Genomic DNA, 27,277 nt, shown 5'->3' on the forward strand with positions numbered 1-27,277 from the left:
TTCAAGAATGTCGACGTAGTAATATTCTTGCTAAACAGATGTGTCATTGTATACCGGGTGTAACAATGATAGTGTGTTTTTTCCTCAAAGTTTGGAACCCCCTGTGGAATATTCTAGCATATATAAAATATTAAAGTTAAAATTCAACTCTAGCTTTAGGCTTTCCTAACATTTTGCTTTTTGATTTATTCGCTTATGTTGGACAATAAAAAAGTTAGGTACTTTAACAACTAGCAACCTTCTTCATCAATACAGGTTGTTTCTAAATAAGTGCGACCAACTTTAAGCGCTAATTCTGCATAAAAAACAATGACCGTTTGCTTTATAGTCCTGTCGCCAGGGGGGGTACAACGGCCTTCTTAATTCAGATGGACTTATCCAAGTTTTTTATGTATTTTGGCCCGTAGAACACGAATTTTTTGGGTAACAGTTGATCCGGATGTCGATAAGATTATTATAAACAAAGTTGAGGAATTACATAACAGCGATTTCTCGCAAAACAAAACAATTTTTTTTATTTTTTGGGTCATTCTAACCAAAAAATGTTCCTACAAGTTTTTTCGTAGGATGCATAGTTTTCGAGATAAACGCGGTTGAACTTTCAAAAAATCGAAAAATTGCAATTTTTTAACCCGAATAACCTTTGAATAAAAATAAAATAGCAATTCTGCTTACTGCCTTTAAAAGTTGAAGTGAAATTTTATCTGTTTTGAATATTTGCATTGCGAAAAATTTATTTTTTGATTGTTAAAAAAAGCTATAAACACATAGTGTTTCGCGTGCCTAATACATGCGTTTTAATGCATGCTACGTAGAAATAGCCCCGCTTGCACTTTTACCTCCTCTACCTACTCATTCGATTTTAAATGAGAAATCATTGAAAACATCACTCAAGCACTAGGTGTTTATAGCTTTGTTTTAACAATAAAATAATAAATTTTTAGCAATACAAATAACTAAAACCGATATAATTTGACTTCAACTTTCAAATGCGGTAAGCAGAATTGCTATTTTATTTTTTAATCAAAAGTTATTCGGGTTCAAAAATTGCAATTTTTCGATTTTTTGAAAGTTCAACCGCGTTTATCTCGAAAACTATGCATCCTACGAAAAAATTTGTAGGAACATTTTTTGATTATAATGGCCCAAAATATACAAAAAAATGTTTTCTTTTGCAAGAAATCGCTGTTATGTGATTCCTCAACTTCTTGGTCTATAACAATCTTATCGACATCCGGATCAACTGTTACCCAAAAAATTCGTGTTCTACAGGTCAAAATACATAAAAAAAAACTTGGGTAAGTCCATCTGAATACAGGAGGCCGTTGTACCCCCCCTGGCGACAGGACTATTATAAACATATGTCCGTAAATGCTTCGTTTCCGAGATACGGGATGTTAAATTTTTCTTGCAAGCTGACTATTTATTTATTGCTCTAAAACCGGTTGAGATATGCGAATGAAATTTACTAGGTTTTAAGAGGTAGTTATTGCGCATTTTTTGACATACAATTAATAATTTAATATTCACGGTTGGCGTGCATACGGGTCATAATACCCGGTTATATTACTCGTATGCACGCCAATGGTGAATATAAAACTACTAATTGTATGCCAAAGTAATGCGCAATAACTACATCTTAAAACCTACCAAATTTCAATTGCATATCGCAATCGGTTTTAGAGCAATAAATAAATCGTCCGTTTGTAAGAAAAAATTCAACATCCCGTATCTCGGAAACGATGGATTTGCGGACATATGTTTATAAAGCAAACGGTAATTATGTTTTCGTGCAGAATTACTCCTTAAAGTTTGTCGCACTTATTTAAAACACCCTGTATTGATGAAGAAGGTTGCTAGTTATTAAAGTACCTGATTTTTTTTATTATCCAACATAAGCGAATTAATCAAAAAGCAAAATGTTAACAAAGGCTAAGGGTGCAGTTTAGTTTTATTTTCAATATTTTATATCCGCTAGAATATTCCACAGGGTGTTCCAAACTTTGAGGAAAAAACACACTATCATTTTTACACCCGGTATACAATGATACTTGTCTGTTTAGCAACAATATTACTACACCGATATTCTTAAAGAATGAAGCTATAACATATTAAAAAAATCACTAAAATCGGATACCAGGTATAGGAAATACGAGACATCAAAAATGTCAGATTTTTAAGGTGGTGCGTTAATTTTGAAACTTAGTGTATATAGTGGTTAGTGGTATAGTATGAACTAAAGCAAAATTAACTTCAGATCTAAAGTTAATTACTGTTATGAAACCTGCATATGGTATCTTGAAAACTGGAGTGTACCGTTTTTCTACGTTCTCAAAGTTTAAAACGATGCTTTTGAATGAGATCCCCTATTGGGAACAAATTGAAGAAACTATTTGCTACTTAAAAAAAAGCATTGGCATCAATAATATTTTTCTATTTGATCATACACCATGCCCATTAGTGGATTTTGTCAAGTGAAAAAATTAAAAAATGAACCGATGAAGATAAAAAACCACCTCAGTGTCACGAAAAATAGGTTGACATAATTACGTATCGATAAAGGCCCCTCGGCTCCCCCTTCAGCTGGATGGTAGCATCCCTAAATGCTCCTTGGACGTAACCCGTTTTTTCAAATTTACGGTTTGGTCACCCTACCCTAGGGGGCATCCATAAACTACGTCGTAAAAAATTTGGACTTTTTAATACCCTACCCCCCCCCCCCTCCGTCGTAATTCGTCGTTTAGAGACGACCCCCCCCCATGTCGACGTCGTCATTGCAACTCACGACCCCCCTTCATTGATTTAAAAAAAATCAATATTATTTCTGGTTTTTTTAAATCAAATATGAGGGGGTACGCGTACAATCTTGGTCCAATGCTATTTAAATGCATTAATTATTTTCTAATCCTGAGATAACTAATAAATACATTTGAAAAATTTAAACGTAGAATAAAATATTACATTATTACCGAGAGCTAAAAGTCCCTTAGAATAAACAAAAGGTTTCTTTTGAATGAAATATTGGAAATGAAAAATCAGACTAAATTTTCTTTTAAACCCCTGTAACTTATTAAAATAAACATTATAGATGTTTTCAGGAACTTTTGGCCCTCGGCAATAATGTAGTCTTTCAATCTGCGTTTAAATTTTTCAAAAATCTTTATTAGTTTTCTTAGTATTCGAAAAAAATAAATACATTTAAATAGCATTGGACCAAGATTTTGCGCCTACCTTCTTAAGTAATTAAAATTAATAATTCACTTAAAAATAATTTAATTTAATAAAAAATATATGAATACAGTATTTAGTTAAGCACATATACTTTATAACATACGTTACTACTTATAAATAAATAATTTTAAAAGTCTTTTTCTTTTCCCAACCATTCACTGATATTATTAATCATATTATTTTTTTCTTCTTCTTTAATTTCTACGGGGAAAGTCACTTCAGGATCAATATTTTCTACGTCGATCCATTCTAAATATTCAGATTCATCAGAATCTTTCAAAAGACACAAAGCTTCAGATTCTCTATATTTAGCAATTTTTATTGGGCGAACTCGACTGCATATTGAACGAATATTCTGTTTTTTTCCATGGACTTTTGATCCATGTAGTTCTACAGTTTTTTTGGCCGGAAAATATATTCCACATTTTACACAAATATGTTCCTCCAATTGGGATTGAACTGAAGGACAGTAAAAATCGTAAGGGATCTGAAAAATATAACGTAATGTAATTTTTGATAAAAAAAACTGCATTTATGAAATTGCTTACCTGCATATATTCTGTAGTTTTCGGCTTTAAGTTTGTTGCAATTCGTACAAATAAAGGTGAAAATTTTCCGTTTGGATCATTTATTGCAGTTAATGTTATGCCTTGGTCTGTCTGCTTAATTTTTATTGGAGGAGGAAGAAAATCAGGGAGTACATTTTTTATATTACTCCGGAAATCCCCACAGCATTCTTTGGAATTGCATTTAATAATTTGCAATAAATATTGCGACGATCGCACATGATTCGCGAACCATATTTGATCTATCTCTATATTAGTAGCATTACAACTTTTGTCTTCAAGATAGATGGCTTCTACTGGGTACTTATCAATTACTAAATTAGACCAAATTTCACTCAAAGTCTCTCCAGCGTGTTTAAAGTTCTTTTTTTCCAGTTCATGGTCTATTGTCTTTCCTTGATTATCTACATGGCTTCCATAATGATCATAATCTAAAATTATGCCAGCAAGAGCATGGCTCAATGGTGCCGTTCTCCGTTCAACACGATTGAATGCGCTTCTTCCTGGTGCATTTGTTACCAAAAATAGAGCATCAAGGTTGAACTTTTTAAAATGGGATATTGCAAATTTTATTACCTTTTCATAACGAGGATTTTCGTCTGGTCCTCCATCTGATGATATAATGAGAACAGGTTTTATAGATCCACATTTGGTTTTACAGAAAGGTGTAAACAAATCTGACTCTAAAAGTTTTTCAAAATCGTATGCATGTATACCAGCGTCGGCAGTGTCATGTTTCGCGCTTCGAGTTACTATAAATATAGGCCCTGAGTAAGTCACTGCACTAGGATCACCCAATCCATTTTCCTTAATTACAATCCCAGCGTACACTGAAGGCGTAAGTTTCTGCTTTGAACCTTTTACCCAATCATGATCTGGCAAAGTAATTTTATATTCCAATGACATTAGTACTGATCTTTGTTTGTGAGCAGCGGTTATTCCTATGGGGACCGCTGCTTTGTTATCTTGCGAAAGAAAAAATACTTGATTTGGTCCAAGAAATGAAGTAAGAGATTCAAGATCTCTTATTGTTGCAACACAAAAATGGGTATCGATATGAACTTTATGTTCAGATGTTTGTGCCTTTACTAGCTTTACTGGTACCGTATTGACGTGTCTCTTTCCTTCTTTAGTATTATGCCTATGAGGTATAAGTCTGGTATAAGTGGCACTTCTACTTATGCTGAACCCAAATTCCAGCAATTTTTTATGTAAATCGTCTAAAGTCTGGCAGTATCTCAGCATTTCTGTTCGCCGACGACCATCAGCTCCACAACTATTATTTACTATCTCACTTATTGTATCGAATAAGTCTATTTTTAAATGACTATTTTTTGCATCATTTTCTATTGATGGTCGACCAACTTTTTTCTGAATTTTTAATATATTAACTGCTTCAGGGGCTACACGGCATACTTCTTCCTCTCTATTTTTTTTGTCTTTCCGGAAATTACGTTGAAATTCTTGATCAGCTATTAATTTTCTTAAATGTCTTTTTTTTTAATTGTAAATCATCAGTAATTTTTTTAATTTTTTGTTTTATCTCATCAGTAGCTAAACCAGATTTTTCCATTAAAAGCAAAGCATTGAGTTGATGTTCATTTTCATTAATTTCGGATTTTAGTTTACTTTGGGCAGGACATGGATACGATTTTTCTGAGGAATTTTCAATATTAATAGAAGTAGTTGATGCACTGGTATTAACATCTTTGGAAGACGAATCAACCGCTTCAAAATTATTTGGATCCAAAATTTTTGAAAGACCTTTTGTTTCGGAAATAGTTTCATTTCCTCTAGGTTTTTTCGATGCCTAGGAAAAAATGAAATTATTTTATTGATAGACTATATTATAAGATAAAAGGTAGGTCATAAATTAAATCACATACTCTTAGACCAAAAATACTTTGATTGAACCTTACTTACCTTAGTACAAATCCGCACATAAAAAAGTTACAGCCCTTTGAAGTTACAAAATGAAAATCGATTTTTTCCAACATATATACAGTCGAACCCGCTTATTAGAATACCGGTTAAAGGAATATCCCGGCTAAAGGAATAAAAATTTGAGGTCCCAAAACGTTTTTACTATGCACATATGATCGGTTATTAGAATATCCCTGTTATAGGAATACTTTCGCTCGGCGCGAAGGCTATTCCAATAAGCGGGTTCGACTGTAATCGAAAACTGTTTCAGATTTTATATTGAAAATGGATTTGTGGCTTCCTTATGGCAGTAGTATCTTAAGAAAAAATTAGTTTAATTTGGACACCCCATAAAAATTTTATGGGGGTTTTATTCTCTTAAACCACCCAAAATATTGTGTACGTTCCAATTAAATTATTATTGTGGTACCCTTAGCTAAACACAATGTATTTTTTGCTTCTTAGTTCCTTTTGGATAAGCCAGTTTTTATCGAGATATTTTGAATATTTGTAAAATCCAGCACATACTTGTAAATGGTTAACATTATAAAAAACGGGTAATAATATGAAATTTTTTCTATAATTTACAGTTTGTTATGTACTCAGAAATTTTGTAACGTATTAAAAAAGAAGTTGAATCTCGATAAAAACTGGCTTATCAAGAAAGTACTAAGGGGCAAAAAAGTTTTAAAACATTGTGTTTAACTAATGGTACCACAATAATAATAATTGGAACGTACACAAACATTTGGGAGTTTAAGGGAACAAAATTCCAATAAAATTTTTATGAGATACTCAAATTTCACTGTTGTTTTTTTTTTAAGATGTTCCTGCCATAAGAAAGCCACATATCCATTTTAAATATAAAATCTCTACTTTTCGATATATTAGTACTTTCGCTAACGGTAAAATATTGCAAAACCTGTAAATTTTAAAGAACCGCTTGGATTGACATAAAATTTTGCATAGACAAGTCAAAGAAAAAGTGATTTTGTGCCGATGTGTGCTTTTGCCCTAGGGGTGAGTTTCACCTCTTTCGGGGGTAAAACAATATTCGTCCACAATAAGTCTGGAAATGGTTAAACTACTAATTCTAAGCAACTTTTGTTCTATAGAGTTTTTTAAACAAGTCAATACTTTTTGAATTAATTGGGAGTGAAAAATGTTCATTTTTCAAAAAAAATAACCACGTTCTTAGACTTTTTTTCGCAAATAACTCAAGAAGTAAGTATTTTGTCGAAAAAAACATTCCAATCAAAAATATAGCCCATAAAAAAGTGAAAAAAATGGTGTATATATTAGGTCTCTGGACGTAGTAGAAGCAGAGTTATAGCTAATGAAAAATAGGCCATATTCGTTAAATTCCAAATCGAATATTTTAACGTGAAATAACCAAAAAATTAAGCAGTTTTTGGGGAAAACTCATTACAACTTTTTTAAAGTGTTTAAAAAGAGCTTTATTTTTGTTTTATAATAAAAAGTTCTAGCATCAAAAGTAAACAGTTACGCTCAAAATAAAGTTGGTTCCTTTTTTTTTGTCAAAAAAATTGTGAAAATCACCCTAATTAGCATCTCAAATGAACTTCATCCTTACCACTTCACAAGTTGCTTTACTCGTGTATGTATTGTTTATATGATCTGTAGGTTTCATCGGTTCAAAGTCCTTATTTTTGAAAGGGCTTGAACGAGTCACTAAATCACGAGTGTATGCAAATTTAGAAACACCAAATCTTAACCAATTTTTCTTACATAAAGACAAAGAAACACAAAATATTCAGAAAAGCCAAGTCGACTTTTTTTTACTTTTTTGAGATTTTTGGTAACTCTAATGGTTTTTAAGTTATTTTCTGAAAAGAACATTTTTTCCAAAATTAAAAATTTTACTCTAAAACCAATTTTGTTTAAAAATTTGAATCGATGAAACTTACAGATCATATAAACACAACATAAGTAAAGCAACTTATGAAGCGGTAACGATTAATTTCATTAAAAGTTGCTAATTATGGGGTGATTTTCCCAATTTTTTTTGCCAAAACACAAGTTACTAACTTTATTTTGAGCGTAATTTTCTTCCATTTGATGCTAGAAACTTTTTTTACGAAAACCAAAATAAAGCTTTTTTAAACACTTTAAAAAAGTTGTAATGAGTTTTCCCCAAAAAGTGCTTCATTTTTTGGATATTTCACGTTAACATATTCTTTTTGTAATTGGGCGAATATGAACCTGTTTTTCATTACCTAACCCTTCTTCTACTAGAAGGCCTCTTGCATATACTTGCATATATTTTTTTCATTTTTTACAGGCTTTATTTTTGCTACGAATGGTTTTTTCAATAAAATACTTACTTTTTGAATTATTAGCGAAAAATCGTCTAAAACGTGTTTTGTTTTGTTGAAAAATGAACATATGCACTCGCAAATAACTCGAAAAGTAGTGACTTCAGTCAGTTTATCCAGTTCCGGACTTATTTTAAACGTACATTTTTTCACCCCCAAAGAGGGGTGATACTCACCCCCAAGGCAAAAGCACACATCTGCACAATATCACCTTTTTTCTTAGACATGTTAGCTATGCGTATGCCAAATTTCATGTCAATTCAACTAGTTCTTTAAAATTTAACAGCAAAAACCGTGAAAAAACGTACTAATTGGAAAAAATCGATTTTCATTTTGTAACTTCAAAGGGCTGTAACTTTTTTATGTGCACATTTGTACAAAGGTATCAAACTATTTTTGGCACCAGAATATGTGATGTAATTTATGACCGACCTCTTTGCTACACCCTGTATAATTTTGATATTAATATTATATTTAAGATTAAGTTTACAAATTTTAATAATAGGTATAACAAACAATATTAAGGCGTATCAGTCAATAAATTATCAATTAAATATTAAATGAGAAAACAATATACCAGGTTATATTATTACCATTTTAACAAAATTAATGATATTTTAGAATTATAGATTATATTTTCTGAACGTTTGTTAAGTGAAAAATAAACAGATGAACATTTGATAAATATTTTAATAGATTTAAAACTTGACTACTTGTAGTTAAATTTTCATTTTAAAGAATCATACTAATTAGTTAGATAATAATTGTTTATAAAAGACTCGGCGAAAAAACGAATTATTTTTATTTATCCAGAGTAACTAATATTTCTAAAATATTTTTTTACTGTGATTTGTTATTCTTAACATTAATCATAAATTTAAAAGGTACTTACTGTAACAAAAAAGTTTGTAAACGCAGCCTTCCTTTTTGTCGCTGATTCCAATAATTTTTTTATTTCCAAATCGGTATTATTATGTAGGTAGGTCATTAATATCTGCGTACTTTTTTTTCAATTCACTCCGCAACTCATTAGCCTTATTTTGACAAAAAACACCACTTTTATCGGGGTATGCTTTCTTAACTGCATCAGATAAATCTTGATATTTATTTTGTTTTGATTTCGATGCCATTTTATTTCTATTCGTTCTTCAGAACTGTTGTTTCACACACATATACAGCACATAAATGAACTAACATTGACAAATATTAAATTGAATTTAATATTTTTTGCTTCCAGCCGTTGTTCTGTATATAGAAGCGATTGTTTAAACCCAAAGAACAATGTCTTATTGTTTTGCTGTCCTGTACAAAAGTGCTAGGTACCTAATATTATTTTAACGCTGTGACTGATAATAAAAACGAAATAAAAAGTATGCGATAAAAGTATCTATAATAGAATTATTGTTTTTAATTTTAACAAAGGTATATTTATTCGTAAACGTTTTGTTCTATTTTCAATTTCATATCAAAAACTATACGTTTTTATATGAATATCTGATACTTTAATGCTGGTAGAAGCTAGTAAAAAATTATTTTTATAGACACAATAGCGACAAATTTAAATATAGCTACCAATATATTAAACGACGTCGAATGGTCACTCATACCCCCCTCCCCCCTGTCGTATTCCGTCGTAATAAGCAAGCCCCCCCTCCCTCTTCTCAACGACGTATTTTATGGATGCCCCCCCTAGAGATATCAAAGTCTAACTGTTTTTGTGTGTTATTTTGTGTTAATTTGTTCGTGTAATCTGTTTCGCAGTCGTAATTGTTGAAAAATTGAATTCAAAATTAAATTAAATGCCATTCTCAAATTCATAAATTTAACAATAATTTTAAAATCACTTTATTCATTTAATTAAAAATTTAATCTTTGTTTAGTCCTTCGTGTGTTTTGTGTGGTGTTTTTTGTTGCATATGTATTGGGTATGAAATTTCCGTTGGTCTGTTCCTCATTCGGCTATTGTTGGTATATACTTGTTATTGACTTCTGCTTTTAGTATTGGTAACTATTTTTATTGCTCTTTCCATCGCAATCATTCCTCTTATGGAAATAGCAATGTTTGGCATATCATTTAAGTACAGGAAAACAAACACATGGATAAGACAGAAAACCAAAGTCACCGATATGGTACAAAAATCATTAAAATTGAAATGGGAATACGCTGGACATGTAGCTAGGAGCGATTCAAACGAATGACACAGAACAATTCTAACCTGGAGACCATACCAACACAAAAGACCCAGAGGCAGACCTCCTGTCCTATGAGATGGACAGATGATCTGAAACGAACTGCCGGGAAAAATTGGCTACAAGTAGCGTACAACAAAAAACAATGGAAAGAAAGACTTCAAGAGGCTTATGTTCAGATGTGGACGTGAATGGCCAGACGAAGAAGAAGAAGCAGAAGAAAAAAAGAACTATTTTTATAAGTTAACAGTACTACATTTTTAATTAGTGTATTCTCAGTGCTCTATAAAAAAAGTATACCTGAGGAATATTCCGGTAGAAAGTTCCATAGTTTTATCATTTTCTTGGTAGTTATATCATTCAACAGGAGAGCGACGTTTTAGTATTTATTACAGCCATTACATTATGAAACATTTATCTAAGTGGTCAAATCTCCACTAGAAAAATTACTCGATTCAACAAGAGCTGACTAACCCTTAAATCGAACTCATCCTGAAATGCGGTTCTACTTTATTTGAGGAAAGTGCTTCGAATTCTACGTCAAAGCAAACTCGTAAAAAGCATTTACACTTAGGGTATCCCTTATTTAAGAGCAGTGGAATTATACATTGCAATTTGTTTAATGCCAACATCTACAGCGATTTTTACTTCGCAGCCCTCTTCACATAAAATCCCTACAAATAAAAGATGGAAAGCATTTAAAGAGAACTGCTGAGAAATCCAAAGCCGATTAGAATGCCATCAAGCTGATTTAGTGGAATAGATTATTTACTGGCGCATGTGAATTTATATTTCACGTGAATTTACTAAATCCGTAAATTTTCAATACGGGGAGAACGTCTAGATAAAGACAAGATTTACTGAACAACTGTTAAATCTGGAAATTGATATTTTAATCACTGAATTAGGAATAATGTTTCTTATTATAAATAACATGCTGGCTAAGTATGACCTTGTTCGTTAATAATACCAAAATTTAATACAGCGTAGCGGAAAAAACAGGAAAATCGACAAATGAAAGGAAATTTATAGATACTATGTAGCATACCTGGTTTACTGTAAAGAGGCCGAAATCATTAAACCGAAAGCAGTAGACCGAACTCATTAGACCGAAAAGCACTTTACCGAAACCTCACTAGACCGAACAGTAGGAGACTGAAAATCAGGAGACCTAAAAGCATTGGATACATAATACAAGGTGTTCAAACAGGACTGTAATCTGAGCAAGGGTAACATCAGCCTCCCTTCTCCATTTATTCAGGCTTAGGACTGACAGCACAAAGTACTGGCGAGTTTAGAGGTTGTTGTTATGCCTAGCTTTTTGTTAATCTTTTTGTTTTTATTTGTTTTTGCTAAATTTTTATTTATTATGTACAATACTAAAAATTAAATACTAAAAATAGTTTGAAATTTGTTTTTTGCTTTGGTTTTTGTTTATTTTTTTGTTTTTATTCGTGTTGGTTTATTTTTTATTTAATATGTACAATACTAAAAATTAAATATGTACTAAAAATAGTTTAGAGGTTGTTTTTTGCTTTGTTTTTTGTTTATTTTTTTGTTTTTAATAATAAAATAAACAAAAAGACAGATATACAAGATCTCAGCATAATTTACTGCAATCTTTTTTAATTTATGTACCATTTCGGTCTAGTGAGGTTCCGGGAAAGTGCTTTTCGGTCCAATGAGTTCGGTCTACTGCAAAATTTGCAATTTGTCGACGCGACAACGTTGTCTACCGCGTGGGAACGTTTTGTTACCACGTTGTTATTGCCTACAAGATGACCCAATTCTGCACTAATTTGGTGGACGATTTTTGAGTTGTTTTGACGTTGCCTAGGCAACGTTAAGCGTTGCATAAGACAACTGAAGCGACTATAAAAAGCGCCTGCGTGCAATGGTTGCTCAAAGAGTCGGACTGGTTATGTTTTTTACCTATATAAAAAGTAAACTATTTTGACATCATATTAGGTATTTAAATTTATATAAATACATAAAGGACTTAACCTTTAACTACACGCGCTGGCGTATTTTGTACGCCAGATATAAGAATTCTACTGCAAATATATTTAAAAATTTAATTTTTGACCTTGTTTATCTCTCTAACCTATCACTGGAATGTGCTTTACAATTTGGTTTTAGTTTCGTTATAATCGACGTTCTGGGAAGATCGTAATTTGCAGTTTATTATTTGTTGTTTCCGGTGGTGGACAATATACGCCACGATTATATTAATATAAGTAGTAATATAAATACATATTTCAATTGTTTTTTAGTCATTATGGCACAAAATATATTTTTCTTTATAAACAATACTTTTTCTCCTGTAAAAAATCACATTTCAAAAAATTTTTTATTAGAAATTTTATTTATCATGGAATCCAGTTATTCCATGATTCCAGTTATAAATCCGAATTGGCTTACTGAGAAGGAACTCCAAGTATTCACTAATGCCGAATAGGGTTTATAACAAACAACTAAGTGTATTTTATCAAAAAAAAACAAATCTGCTGTTTCTAAGTGTATTTTCTTGTGGCGTATAAAGTACGCCACGCGTGTAGTTATGTGATAACTTGATGCGCGGGTAGTTAAAGGTTAAACAAAATTACCTGATGTGAAATTTATAAACGCATCTCAGATTACCGTCAAATATGGATATTTTACCTTTAAAAAACACACGCGTTTATTTTTTATGACCTTTTTAACAAAAAATATGCAAATTTAGAAAAACATAATTTTAATATAAAAGCCAAAATTGATGTTAAAGATGTTTTGTATAAATTTAATGTATTGATGGTGTTTTTAAAGGTATCAGAAAATGCCTACATTTTTTATATTTTGTGTTTTTATTTTTTTTACATCCCAAAAAAACCAAAATGGTGCATTAAACAATATTACCAATATTACTTAAAATATACATTATTACCAACCCTAGACGGACGAGACAACCGAGGAGTCCAATCGCCGACCAAATACGCCGACTATGGCCGACTATCTCAACCATTTTAGAACGCACCCTCTTATTGGGTGAGAGAGGTCATGTGACCAGTGCCAAGTGAAGTGCATCATTCTCCTTAACAGTGTTGCCACATTTAGTAGATATCTTCTTTTTTGGTATATTTTTGATATTATTTAAAAAATTCTAGTAGGCAATATTTTTTAGTAGGGTTTTGGTATATTTCAACATTTTGTTATGACTAAAAGAAAATTTGCTTTTTAATAGTATTTACCCCATTTCTAAATTAATTTTCAGACATTTTGTTACAATTTCCCAATGTCATTACCGAAAATAAGATTCAGGACTTAGATAATGACAGCTAGTATATGGACAGAGAAATGAAAATGGTAAATACCAGATCTAAATAAGGAAATCTTCATATAATTGATTTGGAGAATTTTCAAAATGACCGACAAGTGGCCGATTTTGACAGGTAACCGTTAACACAGCTTTTACTGTATTTACATGGCCTAAAAAGAATCCACTCATTTCTAGAATTTCTTGAAAGCAAAACTACTGAAAGAGTCAAGAGTAAAAACTGACTTTTAGATTGTCTGACTGAAGATTTAAGGTTATCAAATCTACTGATAAAACAATGGACAATGGAGAAACCAGCTATTAAAAAACAAATAAACAGGTTGTTAAATAAATCGAAAAATTCCAGCAAAATAAAATATAAAATAATAAGAAAAAATTAAGGTTTTAAAGTAAATTCTTTTTCTGCTTTTGAAGTTGCCACAAACGTGTCACACATCTAGAACTACACCTAGGGTCGTGAGAGACAACTACTTAGTCGGCGAGAAAACCCATGGGCATAAATTAGTTTAGCATTATAACGTTTTTAAGTCGTTGTGATTGTTGAAAAAACTGAACTGTGATATGTAGTTGTCACAATAGTAATAACTCAGTTGCCCATATAACTAAAGGTATTACTTAACGTTGTAACATCGTAATGCCAGTCGGGGTAGGGGTCGTTGGCCGAAACAACTGAAAGACCACTCTGGCAACGTTATATACAGTGCATTTGTTTGTACTGACAACCAATTCGTCGAAAAATTGCTACGTGGGTGCTTTCGGTCTAATGATTTCGGTCTAATTGTCGTGTACCATCATATGGAGATCTAGATATCGAAGAATTACTTTTAGAACACCGGTACACAATAAGCTCTAAGGCAGGGTAGACTATGGGTGGGATTGTTCTTAGGGCGAGAAACGTAAGAAAGAAAACATAGAAATCAGCAATAAAAGGATATCAGGAAAAGAGTAACTCTTTAAAAAAACGGTGCCACTATTTTTAAATGTTTGAACCCCCCCCTCAAAGACAGGAACGAGATATAATCAAATCAAAGAGAAATAATGCAAACATCATACACATGCATAATCATTCCACTTCTAGCGTCAGGTGACAAGGTAGCTGCTTGTAGCCTTTGATGAATTTTCTTCATTCTTTCTTGTTCTTTGCTATTTGTGTTGCTTCTTGCCAAAATATTTAATCTGATTTTGTAATATATCTGCTACGTCACTGTTCCACGCTTTTATTGACCTGCCTCATCTGTTTTCTCTACTTGTTTAAGTTCTCACGCTATTTTCACCTTCCTCTTACTGTCATCCATTCGTTTTAGATGACCGACCTATGTTAATTTTTGCTTCTTTATTTTGTAACAAGTAACAATTTGGTTTTAAGTATTTCTTTTGTGTGAATTTGATGGCCTTGGCTGAGCCGATTAGCCAGACATTTTGTTATTTCAAAAACAATTTTTTTTTTCAATCAGAGGAATTTTTTCTGTATTTCTAACTCTAAATACATAACAAACCAACATATTACAATTCTTATCTAAATAATACACTTTTTGGTTGTAAATATTTATTTTTTTTGTATTTTTTTTATTATTGTTATTTTATTATTTTTTATTAATTGTTTTTTTTACTACGCTAAGACATAAACCCCATTCAACATCTCGGAGGTTTAACATCTTCTTAGTTTTGTTTCTCTTTTTTTTCTAAATCGGTAAAGTAAAATACCAGCTTTTCGAATATGTGTAAATATTTTTTCTACGGATAATATTTTTTATATGAATATAATTACAAAATACTACAGAATTTCACTTTTTGACATAAATGTAATTGATAATATCGCAAATGTTGTACAATATTTTTAATAAATAAAGTAAATAAAGGTTAAGTTAATTCAAATAAATAATCGATTACTGCCATCGACCACTTTACATTAAATCTCGGTTAATTTGATTAAAAATCGCGGCAGGTAACGTAAAATTCTTCTTTTAGTACAATATAGTGTTACTTTACTGTCGCAAATAAGGGCCAATGAGTACAATAATGAATGACTTTAGTCACGGTTGGCGATAAATGTATTTAAATGAATCTGAATAGTTTAAACTGTAGTTAATTGTTTACTATTCGTACATTTCTCCAAGAAATTAACGTACCACCTTAAAAATGAGTCATTTCTGATGTCTCGAATTTCGTAAAGCTGTTTTTTTTAATTTGTTGTAGTCTTATTCTTTAAAAATATCGCTTTAATGATATTGTTGCCAGACAGGTAAATTGTCATTGTATAACGGGTGAAGAAATCAAACTGTTTGTGTCTTAAATTTCGCAACACGCTGCGAAATATTCTAGCATTTATACAATAGCTTCAGGTTTTCTTGAGATTTTGTTTTTCGATTTATTAGCTTATGTTGGATAATAAAAAATTTTGGTACTTTAACAACTAGCCAAGTTTGTCATCAATATATCCTTATTTTCAACTTAGTTTAATAAACAAGCCTAAAGTAGGCTATGAGAAATTAAAAATTTGATAAATGTCAAATGCTTGACAGTCAAAAAGTGTCTGATTTATTGTCAAAATTAGTATATAATATTATTTAAAGTTTCAATTAGGTCGGCAATTTTTTGAAGTTATACTTCTTTAGGCGCGATTGAGGGTGGAATTTTAATATTCCCAGCGCATGTGCACAACGACAGTATGGTGTTAGTCGCTAAATCTTTTAAATTATGTAGCGCAACTAAAGTGTGCATGAAAAGAATATAATATTAGTGTTCTTAGTAAATACATTTATTATAATTTTTGTATCTTTGGAAGTACGGTAATAAATATTATTGAAAATGTTTATTCAATTATTTATGTGTCACCGCGATTGTCATTATTATGACCGAGAAATAATCGTACGTAAGGGTAACCTCGTTAGCTCGTCGATAGAGCATTCGCCTAGAGATCGGAAGGTCCCACGTTCGAATCATCCCGGACAATGCATATTTTTTTGGTATTCTTTTAGTTCTTTTTAAAATTAATTTAATATTTAAACACAATACAAAGACTCTGTTTAAAGTAGATAATATATTGATTTTGTTGAGATTATAAATATATAGAAGTATAACTTCTTACGTGCATACAAAGTACACACACATAATTTTTTTTTGTTGTTTGGTGGAAATGGAACGTCCTACAAGGAATTTAACCCTCGAAGACTGTGTTTAAGCAGTGACTTTACATAGCGAAGGACTTAGCTACCACGCTATCGGTTCCTTATATTGGTAACAATTTTTTGCTATTGCCAGATAATGCAAGACCTCACGTTGCATGAACTGTAACCTGTAACTGAATATTTACAACAGGTAAATCTTCCGAATTTGAATTGGCTACCGCATAGTCCAAATCTTATCCCAATCGAACCTTTGTGGGACATAATTGGCATAAGACTAGGACAGTATTTGCTATCTCCTAGAACGTTCCAAGATGTAGAAATAGTAGCTCTCGCGATTTGAAATGATATTGATCAAAACCACATAACAAAACTCATTTGTAATATAAAAGTACATTCTTCTCTTTCTTTATCGAATATAAGCAAATGAATCAAAAAACAAAATGTTAAGAAAGCTCAAGGCCAGAAACGAGTTTTAATTTCAACATTTTATACATGCTAGAATATTCCACAGGCTGTTCCGAACTTTAAGAAAAAACATTATGATTTTGACACCAGGTATACAATCACATTTACCTTTCTATGAACAACATTATTATAGCAAAATTTCTAAAGAATAGGGCTATAACCTAATATATTAAAAAATCACTCAAATCGGATAAAAGGTTTAGGAAATTCGAGACATCAAAAATGTTTCAATGTTAAGGTGGTGAGTTATTGGAGTAGATATTATGCATTTAATATTTTAAACTATTCTTGTCTACATAATTCCTAATATACAATTTTATAGCAACTTAAACCTACACAAGATTATAAATCTATCCATGTCCCTATTAATTCTTCTACTTTAACTCTCGCTGCCTTTAGTTGGGGACTATCATCATCAGATGGATTACGCATATCGCCACAATGGGCAGTACCTGTAACAAAACGATTCGGCTAACTAAACTTGCTCTAAATTTACCTATAATTTAAAACAAAAAAGACTTAAAACGATAACACCTTTAAATAAAATAAACCATTTATACAGTTTTAATAAAAATACATAACCAATTAAAACTCTGATCTTAACCCTCAACTGGTATGGTGGGTCAATATTGACCCAATATAATTTAGTTTTGCAATTCAACCAATATTGCAATTGGCGTACGGTACTGGCCAGATACGAATTCTCCTATTTTCTACAGTACTTTCAGTTGACCTACGACCCGTAAAAATGAAGTTTTCAAATAATTTTAGTGAAATTTTTGACATTTTGACGAAAATTCTTAATTATTTTTTATTTCTTTTTTTATAGGACGAACAAATAAGTTGGAAAAAAAGTATTTAATCAGAATGGCATTTTTCTAATTCTTCTATTATTATTTTGTTAGTTTTTGTATCAGCTTCATCAATTCATTTTGTGTCAAGATACAGTAGGAAAAATAAAAGGTTACCCATAAACGAACATATAAAACACGATGTATTTTTCTGTCACCGCGTCACAAAAAAAAATTGGCCAACGCAAGTACAAATTTAATACTTATATATATTATTATAAGCTGTTCATAATAGTACCTACTAATATTAGTTGACCAAAAATGGGGAAAAATTCAACATGCCTTAGTATCAGTTGGAAAAGAAACCCTCAAACCACTTGGAGAAAAAAACAAAATCTTGGATGACAGCAAAAATTCTTGAACTTATGGGAGAACGAAGAAAACGTAAAACAAAAGACCCCAATAAATACAAAGAAATTCAGAGAAACATCAGAAAGAAAATTCGAGAGGCAAAAGAGAGGTGGCTCTCCGACAGATGCAAAGAAATAGAAGACCTGGATAAAAAGTATGACACAAAAAAATCAAAGAAATGACAGGTTCTAGAAAAAGCACAAAAACGAATACCCTTAAAAATGATAAAGGGGATATTATTACTGACGTGAAGGAGAGATTGTGTCAATGGACCAATTACATCCTACAACTCTTTAATGATGAAAGAGGAGAACTGTCATTAGAAATCACAGAGGATACCGGACCACCAATATTAAGAGACGAAGTCATCTATGCCATTAAAAACATGAAAGAGGGTAAAGCTACTGGAGCAGATGATGTGCCCATCGAATTATTAAAACTTATTGATTAAGATATGGTATTGATGAAATGGTTGAACTCTTTAATCTAATATATCAGACTGCCACAATGCCCAGACAGTGGCTGCAATCGACCTTTGTAGCAATTCCCAAAAAGTCAAGTGCAACAACCTGCTCGGATCACAGAACAATATCTTTAATGAGTCACACACTTAAAACATTTTTGAAAATAATACACAGTAGAATTGTTAAAGCTCTCGAATATGAAATCAGTGACACACAATTTGGCTTTAGAAATGGTATGAGCACACGAGATGCTTTGTTCGGCTTGAATGTGCTGGCCCAGAGATGCATGGACATAAATCAGGATATGTACTTATGTTTTGTAGACTTTGAAAAGGCATTTGATAAAGTTCAACATAAAAAGCTTGTAGATATATTAAAAAGCAAAAATATTGACAGTCATGAGATGAAAATTATATCTAATATATATTGGAATCAAACTGCCAAGGTTAGAGTTGACAACCAGGACACCCAAAATATCAAAATACAGAGAGGAGTCCGTCAGGGTTGCGTGCTGTCTCCACTACTTTTCAATGTCTACAGTGAAGCGGTATTTCAAGAAGCGCTCTCAGATTCAATAGAAGGTATATCTATCAATGGAGAAGTTTTGAACAACTTACGTTTTGCAGACGATACAGTAATAATAACAGATAACGACAATGATTTACAGAACGTAATGCAACGCCTTAATGAACGCTGTCATGAGTACGGACTGAAGATGAATTTAAAGAAAACTAAATGAATGATCATAACTAAATCAGCACACGTAAACATCCAATTAACTATTGAAGATACTGTGATTGAGAGTGTGGATAACTACAAATACTTAGGAACATGGATAACATCAAATGTAGACCAAACCAAAGAAATTACGACACGTATTGAAATAGCACGTGCATCATTCATTAAACTTAAAAAGTTTATTTGTTGTCGGGATATAAGGTTAGAACTACGCCTAAGGATGCTTCGATGTTACGTGTTCTTCTTTTTGGCTTGGAAGCGTGGACGTTGAAACAAGTCCATTTGAATAAGTTGGCCGCCTTTGAATTTTGGTGTTACAGAAGAATCCTACGAATATCATGGATTCAAAAAATGTCGAACGTGGAAGTAATTAGAAGGATAGGAAATCAACCGGAAATAATACTAACTATCAAAAGACGAAAACTTGAGTACTTGGGACATGTGATGAGAGGGCAAAAATACTCATTATTACAACTTATTATGCAAGGCAAAATCCGAGGAAAGCGAAAGGTGGGAAGACGAAGAACATCCTGGCTTAAGAACTTACGGGAATGGTTTGAATGCAGTAGTGCAGAGCTATTTAGAGCGGCAGTCAACAGGGTCCGCATTGCCATGATGATTTCCAACCTTCGATAGAAGATGGAACTTAAAGAACAAGAATATTAGTTCATTATTTTCTGGAACAGAGAAAAGATGTGTTTAATACGATCGCTCATGGGTAATCTTTCATTTTTCTTACATATTTTAATAGTCTGAGAAACAGAAGCGGATTTTGTGCGTGATAAGTAATGTGGAAAAACTATACAGGGATATGTTGAATTACTTGTGTACATGACGTTCCCCAATGGGCGGAATCCAGAGTGGGGGACGAACGTAGTTATAGGGGGTCAAAGTCGCGGTTTTTATTATTTTTTTTGTGTGACGCTCATGATCCAGATATTGCACCAAAATTTGGGAATAAGTAGGTCATGACGTAACTAAGTAAAATCTTTAGGGGCAGAACGATGTGTGGCTGACAAAGGGTTGGGGACCGGGGTCAATATAAAAATTATAAGGGATTATTTTTAGGACGTTCGTGATCGAGATAGTAAACCAAAATTTTGGAGTAAGTAGATCATGACGTAACTAAGCAAAATCTCCAGGGGCGGAAACCAGAGTTGGGGTTGAGGGTAGTTTTAAGGGGTCAAAGTAGCGGTTATTACTATTTTTTTGTGATGCTCATGATCGAGATAGTGCACCAAAATTGGGTAATACGTAGGTCATGACGTAATTAAGTAAAATCTCCAGGGGCGGAACGCTGCGTTGGCGACAAAGGGTTGGAGTCAGGGGTGAATATAAAATTTATAAGGGATTTTTTTTTGGGACGTTCGTGATCGAGATAGTAAACCAAAATTTTGGAGTAAGCAGACGATGACATAAATAAGTAGAATCTCCAGAGGCGGAAACCAGAGTGGGGGACGAGGATAATTATTAGGGGTCAAAGTCACGGTTTTTATTTTTTTTGTGACGCTCATGATTGAGATAGTGCACCAAAATTTGGGGATAAATAGGTCATGACGTAACTAAGTAAAATCTCCAGGGCGGAACGCTGAGTGGCCGACCAAGGGGTGGGGGCAGGGGTGAATATAAAAATTAGAAGGGATTTTTTTTACGTTCGTGATCGAGATAGTGAACCAAAATTTGGCAGTAAGTAGATCATGACGTAACTAAGCAAATCTCCAGGGGCGGAAACCAGAGTTGGGGATGAGGGTAGTTTTAAGGGATCAAAGTCGCAGTCTGTATTATATTTTTGTGACGCAGCACAACATTTGTCCCCCACGCAGCGTTCCGCCCCTAGAGATTTTACTTAGTTACGTCATGACCTACTTATTCCCAAATTTTGGTGCAGTATCTCGATCATGAGAGTCACAAAAAAAATAATAAAAACCGCGACTTTGACCCCTTATATCTACCCTCTTCCCCCACTCTGGTTTCCAGCCCTTGGTGAAAGTCAACATGTACACAACTAATTCAACATATCCCCATACAGTTTTTCCATATTACTTATCACGCACAAAACCCGCTTCTATCTCTCCGACTATCATCATTCTGAACATAGAACTAAAGAAATTTTCAAATATACTTTAATTACGTCGACACAGGTTGAGCAAACAATTTTTTTTCAATATTGAAATGTTTCTTACAAAAATAATTCCACATAATAGACGGTATTTACTTAACATAAAATTAGAACATGGAAGGCCAAGGGAGTTCGTATTTGACCCCAAATTCAGAAAATATTTTTTTTGTCGTAAAATATAGGGATTTTTTTTATTACAAAATATGAGGGTATCTAGAATGATATTAAAGTCAAATAAAAAAAGAATGAGTTTAAAATTGAAAATATTTCTGAATTTATTAAATAAAACATACACTGGGGTCAAAATTTACCCCCCTTGGTCATCCGAAGGTTAAAGACATTGGTGATCCTCATGTCCCGGTTCACTGTACCTGAACCAGTTCCAAATAGTTTTATTGTTGTTTTTCCACTCCACTGCTTTGAAATTTTCAACCATTGTCTGTACAGTTAGTTCTCTTTTAATTTTCATCCTCCCTTGCATACAGTTTATTTGTATTTTATTTAAAGATTAAATTAATTTTTACTTACTCCTTTCCAAAAATGTTTATTAAAACAATACCAAAAATAAAAAAAGATTAGAAAACACTAGGATTCGAACCGGGGACCTCTTGATCTCCAGTCCAACGCTCTACCACTGAGCTATACCCTTTTCTTTATCCGGGCTAAAATACTTTAAATATTACTTATTATCTTATTCCCGAGGTAGACAAGTTCAAATACACAAAAATTATAATAGTTATTTATGATATAAATGTTAAAAGTACAATTTTAAGGCACGTATGTGAAAGTTTCGTCTGAAAGATTCGCTTCGCTCATTCTGCATGAGTGCCTTAAAAATGTACTTTTTAACAGGTATATCATACAATATTTTTTCTACAAACGTCTTATATGTCACCAATTATAATTTATTCATTCTCAATTACAGGAACATACCTACAAAAACTTTTACTTGAACTTGACCGACATTCTATTTTTATATTTTTCTTGACATTACATCAAAACTGCCTATACTGTCAATACGCAAATCATAACAACTATAGAATAACATTAGAATCTACTTTTATTTTTGTATATTCTAACAAATTTTAATAGTTTTTTTCGACAAACGTGTTAAAAATGCAATAATACAGTTTAAATTAAATTTTAAAAAACCTTTTAAACTACCTTTTTCAAATTGCGCAAGTTGTATTATTAATATTAATGTTAATAAATGATATATAAATATTTTCACGTTTTACAATTTGACAATTTACTTTTAACTGCAGTGCCTTAAAAATTTTAAAGCACTGGCGCTTTAAAGTAGCATTTTTAACGCTCCTATGGAGTGCTATAAATTACATTTTTAACACGTTTGTAGAAAAATATATTTAAAAACACTAATATATTATTTCCACACCTTTTCTGGACTGATACATACATAAATTAAAACATTTAGTAACGAACTCCATAAGTCTGTGTGCGCATGCGCACAGATTAATAAAATTTCACCCTCAATCGCGCCTAAAGAAATATAACTTCAAAAATAATAGTAAATAATCTCATATTTTTGGGTTGCATTTTTAAGATTTTGTGTTTGTAGCATTTAGCATCAAAATGATTGCAAATGAGAGCCGAAAATTGCAGATCTTATATCCGGTTTTGACACTTCTAATAAAAGTCGGCAAAATCTTTAAAGACAAAATTACAAACAGTTGAACAAGGTCTGTTACGTCGACAAATTATTAATTTTCAAGAATCTAACAGCAATAAATTAACAGTTACTTCTACAAAATTGCAAATAAAGTCCTGAATACACTGTATTGATACACTGCGCGAACCGTATTTATACGCCATGTAGTCCAGGGTAATAAGGTTTTTTCCATGTCACTTCAACAGCCAGGGCACTGAAGCGTTTTTTCGAGAGGTAATACCTATAAGAACAAATTGTAACTATTTCCTGCGTAGGATGTGCCGGCCATTTTTATTTATAAACAATTTAGTGTCAAAAAACGGCCTTTGTTCCTTTTTACTTTATCGTACTATATACGTAGTATAGTATAATAGATAAAGTTATAGGATCGTGCAAAAAAATTTTTTTCAGATTTCACTTCTTTTCGACGTTTTGAGTCCCCCTGAGTCTAAAAAGCAAATAAAAAAAACATGTCGGAAGTATGTACGTACGTACGTATGTCGCCACCGCCCAGCAAAAACTACTGGACCGATTTTGATGAAATTCGGTATGAGTAAGTTTAAGGGAATTTTGTCGAGAAACTAAGCTTTAAAAAAAAAACCTCTCAAAGGGGGGCCGAAATAGGGGGGTTATTTAGGGCCCATTTTTGCAAATTTTGACCGAAATGAATGAAATTTAACTCAAAGTAAGCTCATCGATAGGTAAATAAAAACACGGAATTTGACATTCCCAAATTCAAAATGGCGGCCAACATGGACGACCGCCCACCCGACACATTTCCCTATCTATCTAAAAACTTGTTAAAGATAAGTTTAATTTGAAAAAGTCGTTATATAGCCTAAAGATGGGGCTATAAGAAAGATGTTATCGTTTTTCAGAAAAAGTGCCGGGTTGCCTATATTTACGGGGTCAAATTTTGACATAAATTTGAACTAGATTTTCTCAAGAATGGCTACAAGGAATTTTTTTATTTTTTGATATATTTTTGATATCCTATCAGTAAATTGAATGACATTAGTCATATATCTTAACTCCCCATAAGAGGGGAGTTATGAATTTTCTATAAAAAAATATTCGAGTGCGCGTAACTTCCTTCTTAGTAGAAACTAAAATTTGAAATTTTGCAGATATATATGGTATTTTGTTATCTACTATCCAATAAATTTTACCAAAAACATGGCTTCCGGTTGAACCGGAAATGAATAAAAAATCTTAATTTTTTATATACGCCCTGTATATTTTAACATATTTGAAAGAATACAAAATTACCTTTCCAATGACATAAAACTTATTGATGTAGCTCAAAAACTCGAAAAGTTACGGTAAATAGAAATTTTGTTATAATCTTATGTGTGTCCTCTCTCACGCGTTCATAGCAGAGCATTATTGTAGGGCAGTCAATGAGGGTATTTGGCTCCGAATTCCATCCTACTACATTGATGTACTTGATATTTTCACAGTACGTAGGGAATAGCTCAAGAAACAAAATCTACCCTATATACTATGGCGCTTTTATCTTGGGGCGGTTCCCACTTCTTCAAGGGGGTGGAAAATTTGTTGGTCAAAATAAGCGCGGAAGGGGCTAAAGAACCTCTTTCTAAGCAAAAACTGGTCTATACTTTTTTTTGAGAACTCAATACTTTTTGAGTTATGCGTAGTTGAAAATTGGCCATTTTCATTGAAAAATGACACCTTTTCGGACGGATTTTTTGTGAATACCTTAAAAACTACGCATCGAACTAAAAACTCTATATAAAACATTTTTTAGATTATAAATAATAAAGAGATTCGTTCCTTCGTAAATGTTCTATTTATAATACAAAAAGAGATATGGTAGGTGAAAATAGTTTGTTTTTGGTGCATGGTCAAATTGGTGTATTCAACTTGAAATAACAGAGGAACGGTAGGTTTTAGGTGTATAATGCTACCAACACCTTTTGTAGTGTTTGAAAAGGCCTTTAAAACGAGCACCGTTAAATGTCGGTTACTTACAAACTAAGCGAGATATGGTGCAAAAAATATATGACTAATGTACTTTAAGGAAAAATGAAAAGTATATACTCCCCATCCACCATAATTTAAATGCATTGTTTTTCTTCTACAATACCTTTTAATATAGTGTTATTTCTACTTTCAAAAAGTTGAACGGGTTTAAAATGAATGGTTTTTGTAAAAAATGTGATCAAATTATAGAATGAATTTTTAAATTTTCTTAAAAATCTTCCTTTTTCTCCATGTAATTCGAAAATAAAAATATTTCACCCCTGAGAAGTGGTGGGAACTTCCCCCATGATAAAAGCGCCATAGTATATAGGATAGACTTTGAATTAGGAGATTGGGCTACTCCCAAAATTTCATTAAAATCCATGCAGTAGGATAGAATTTGGAGATAATATCTTGTTCTTAATCTCGCGCATTGACTGGCGTAATCGAAATAGAATGAAATGCAAATATTGTAAACTATTAACATTGTTTATCTACACAGTCTAGTTATACAATGCTATTAATTTCTCAGAAAAATGAACTAATTTGAAATAAAAGTATGACTATAATATTCTATTGATTTATGCAATAATCTACACATCTATAGTGTGTCCCCGAAATATGGCATCGAACATTTTCTCAAATGCAGGAATTAATGATGCGTAGAACCATAAAATACTTTTAAGTACAGTAGGTGTTTCTAAAATATCAAAATAACGAGTAACTTTGTTATTTTTATAGAATGCCAGTATCTAGTACCATAACGATAATAGATCGGTACGATAAAGTTCTCGGGCGGCCCTTCCGTCCAGCGTTTTTTTTTTAATTAATGTAAAACAGTAAGACATACGGTTTTCTTAGTACAAACTTCTTCGAGAGAATGGAAAAAGGTTAAAAATGGCATATTACAAAGTGTAATACACTCATTTATTGTTAACGCAATTGCGAAAAAAAGATCGAAATTTCAAAAAAGAAATAAAATCGCAATAACTGTTGTAAAAATAAGTGTACAGTTTTGAAATTCAATGTGACAAAAATTTCAAAGAGATTCATTCAATTATTTAAATTTTATTCAAATTGTTTAACCCAGAGAACTTTTTTTGCAATAACATAAGTCAGAAAAAAATAATGTTAGAACCATTCTACAGGTGTCAAATGAAAGAGCATGAGCTAAACTTTCAAATTGGTTTAAAGAAAGTTAATAAAAAAATGCTTTTATTAGTATTAAATAATTAAGTCTTCAATGTTTCAAATTACTTACCATTAATCAGGATAGCAGGAACTTTTTCATTTAGGGTTGTTGTGATTCCCAAAGCATGCCATGGATCCAATGAACCATGAACAAATACAACGTTGGAGACTTGAATGTCTAAGCCGCCATATTCAACGTTGGTGTTTTTGATGGCATGATTCAAAAAAGTTTCAGTGTATGATGGGCTAAAAATATCTTGGCAAATTTGAATCCAATAACTAAGAGGAAATTTGGAGGTAGTTTGAAAATAACCAAATTCTGTACATGTTTGATATGTCCATGCGCGAGCTACAAAAAATCATTATAAATAACTAAACTCTACATTTATTTTCAATAGGTTTGCACCTATTTACAAAAAATATAGAAATAATCATAAATAATTAATGGTAACTACAAAATATATTTTCTAGTAAAAACATAAGTGAAGAGCATGATTAAAATTAAAATAAAAAATAAATTATATATTCTATTTTATACAGAATAGACCGTGATAGTGTGACGTCAAAAAGTCAAAAAGGTTTCTAAATATTGATATAAAAGTACCAAACAATGCAACTATCAATTCATTATACACGTGATTTCTGTAATCATTTTTAACTTTTTTTTGTTTTAACAATCATCTGCACATTTTTTCTAAAGACACAATCTTTGTTAGTCATATCAATCATAAACTGCGCGTCATAGAAAACGGGCACCCT

General features: G+C 32.0%; 2 protein-coding genes across 3 annotated transcripts in view; one reads left to right on the forward strand and one right to left on the reverse strand.

Annotated features, from left to right (window-relative positions):
- The window catches only part of LOC126890385 (prolactin-releasing peptide receptor-like), a 1,660,146-nt gene that overhangs the window by 1,316,446 nt on the left and 316,423 nt on the right, over nt 1-27,277 (forward strand). The window lies entirely within an intron of this gene.
- Nucleotides 15,342-27,277, reverse strand: part of LOC114335607 (putative serine protease K12H4.7) — a 69,828-nt gene continuing 57,892 nt past the window's right edge. Inside the window, exons 6-7 of the mRNA XM_050659275.1 lie at nt 26,589-26,867; nt 15,342-17,604 (exon numbers count right to left, since the gene is read on the reverse strand). Coding sequence (XP_050515232.1) covers nt 17,495-17,604; nt 26,589-26,867 — 389 coding nt within the window. The 3' untranslated portion in view covers nt 15,342-17,494. The remainder of the gene's footprint in view (nt 17,605-26,588; nt 26,868-27,277) is intronic.

This window comes from Diabrotica virgifera, chromosome 8 (genome assembly GCF_917563875.1).
Source record: "Diabrotica virgifera virgifera chromosome 8, PGI_DIABVI_V3a".
NCBI lineage: Eukaryota > Metazoa > Arthropoda > Insecta > Coleoptera > Chrysomelidae > Diabrotica > Diabrotica virgifera.